Below are 1,445 nucleotides of genomic sequence, written 5' to 3' on the forward strand. Positions count from 1 at the left end.
AACACCATTCCCCACCACAAAGAAAAAAAAGAAAACCAAATCCCGACGCGTGTTTCTCTTCTGTCGCTTTTTATATGTGGGTAATTGTGAGAAGAAAAAAGTCATCGGGGGGAGGGGGGCACACCACACCCCCTTGTTGGTGAATCCCACCCACACACCACTTGTGTAGCGTCGAACCCCCTGTTGGAAAATTTTTTGGAGTCGACCACCAGTGTTTTCTGAGCCCGGAGCGAGAAACAACGAGCTCTTCCCAAACACGAAAAAACGCGCGTGCGCATATGTGTGTTGTGCGTGCTGCGTGCGCCCCCCCACGTCTGTGTAATATGTGTGTGTGTGTGTGCGCCTGCGTGTGTGTGTGTGTGTGTGTGCGTTCGCGTCTTCATCAGAGGCACAGGGGGTTGGCCCGACTCTACTGTGCACGCCCCTTTTGTTTTGCGTTGCACGATACCGCGCCAGCCAGTTGCTCACCCCACCATTCTCCTCTACTTCAGGCGCTGCGGCGCAAAGCGCGATCGCACGAGCTCAAGCGGGATGCGCGCCGGCGCAAGAACGCGGGCATTGGCGGCATGCCCATCAACCCCGTGGAGCTCAAGAAGCTGCACAACAAGCGGCGCGAGCACAACCGGAAGCTCAACCTCATGGACGATTAGCCCCTTCCTTGGCGCTGTGTGTGCGTGTGCGTGTTGTGTTCTGTTCTGTTGTGTTTGTCGCAGAACGACTTGTAAACAAACACCAACAGTGTTGTCAACACCGACACGCGGTCACACACACACACACACACACACACACACACACACACACACACACACACACACACACACACACACACTCCACTCGATTTTTGGCAACGAGTCGCGCCTGGCCTCCCTTTCTGCTTTCATGATTCCCAGACTTAACTCAAGGCATATGCGAAGAGCAAGGGTGCGTGCAGGCGAGCAAGCAGACGAAACACACACACACACACACACACACACACACACACACACACACACACACACGCACACACACGCAAGTGCAAGCGACCTTAGTCGCACTGGGCCAAACATTCGTGTTTGGGGTTGTAGAGTTGTGGTGCAACGCCACGGCCACGCCACTCACGACACCGAGGTGCCACGGCCGCGCTCGATGCTGTCTGTAGGTTGGCGACACCGGGAGAGGGCCGTGTTCATTTCTCTGTCGAACACTGCCTGCAACCATGGCATCACCCCAGCGAATGTTGATGTGAAGCTGTACAACGCACCTGCAACAAGAAAACAAGACACGCATATCCACACATCCGCACATCCGCTCACAGGGCGTCGCTCTGTTCCCCTGCTTTCTAAGTCTGATTCAGACACGCCGTCATCGTCCCCCTCCTCACACTCTTCGCCCTCTTTCTCCAATCTTCACCCTCATCCATCCGTTCGTTCAACCCAATCAACCTCCTCATCGAGCACGACTGCGGC

General features: G+C 55.4%; 2 protein-coding genes across 2 annotated transcripts in view; one reads left to right on the forward strand and one right to left on the reverse strand.

Annotated features, from left to right (window-relative positions):
• PTSG_00969 (uncharacterized protein) overlaps positions 1-650 on the forward strand; it is a gene marked incomplete at its 3' end in the record, with an annotated part of 1,835 nt that extends 1,185 nt beyond the window's left edge. The window contains exon 2 of the mRNA XM_004998384.1: positions 492-650. Within this exon, the coding sequence (XP_004998441.1) occupies positions 492-650 (159 nt within the window). The remainder of the gene's footprint in view (positions 1-491) is intronic.
• Positions 651-1,024: 374 nt separating this feature from the next.
• PTSG_00970 (uncharacterized protein) overlaps positions 1,025-1,445 on the reverse strand; it is a gene marked incomplete at both ends in the record, with an annotated part of 2,558 nt that continues 2,137 nt past the window's right edge. The window contains one exon of the mRNA XM_004998385.1: positions 1,025-1,033. Within this exon, the coding sequence (XP_004998442.1) occupies positions 1,025-1,033 (9 nt within the window). The remainder of the gene's footprint in view (positions 1,034-1,445) is intronic.

Source organism: Salpingoeca rosetta, assembly GCF_000188695.1.
Source record: "Salpingoeca rosetta unplaced genomic scaffold supercont1.2, whole genome shotgun sequence".
Lineage (NCBI taxonomy): Eukaryota > Choanoflagellata > Craspedida > Salpingoecidae > Salpingoeca > Salpingoeca rosetta.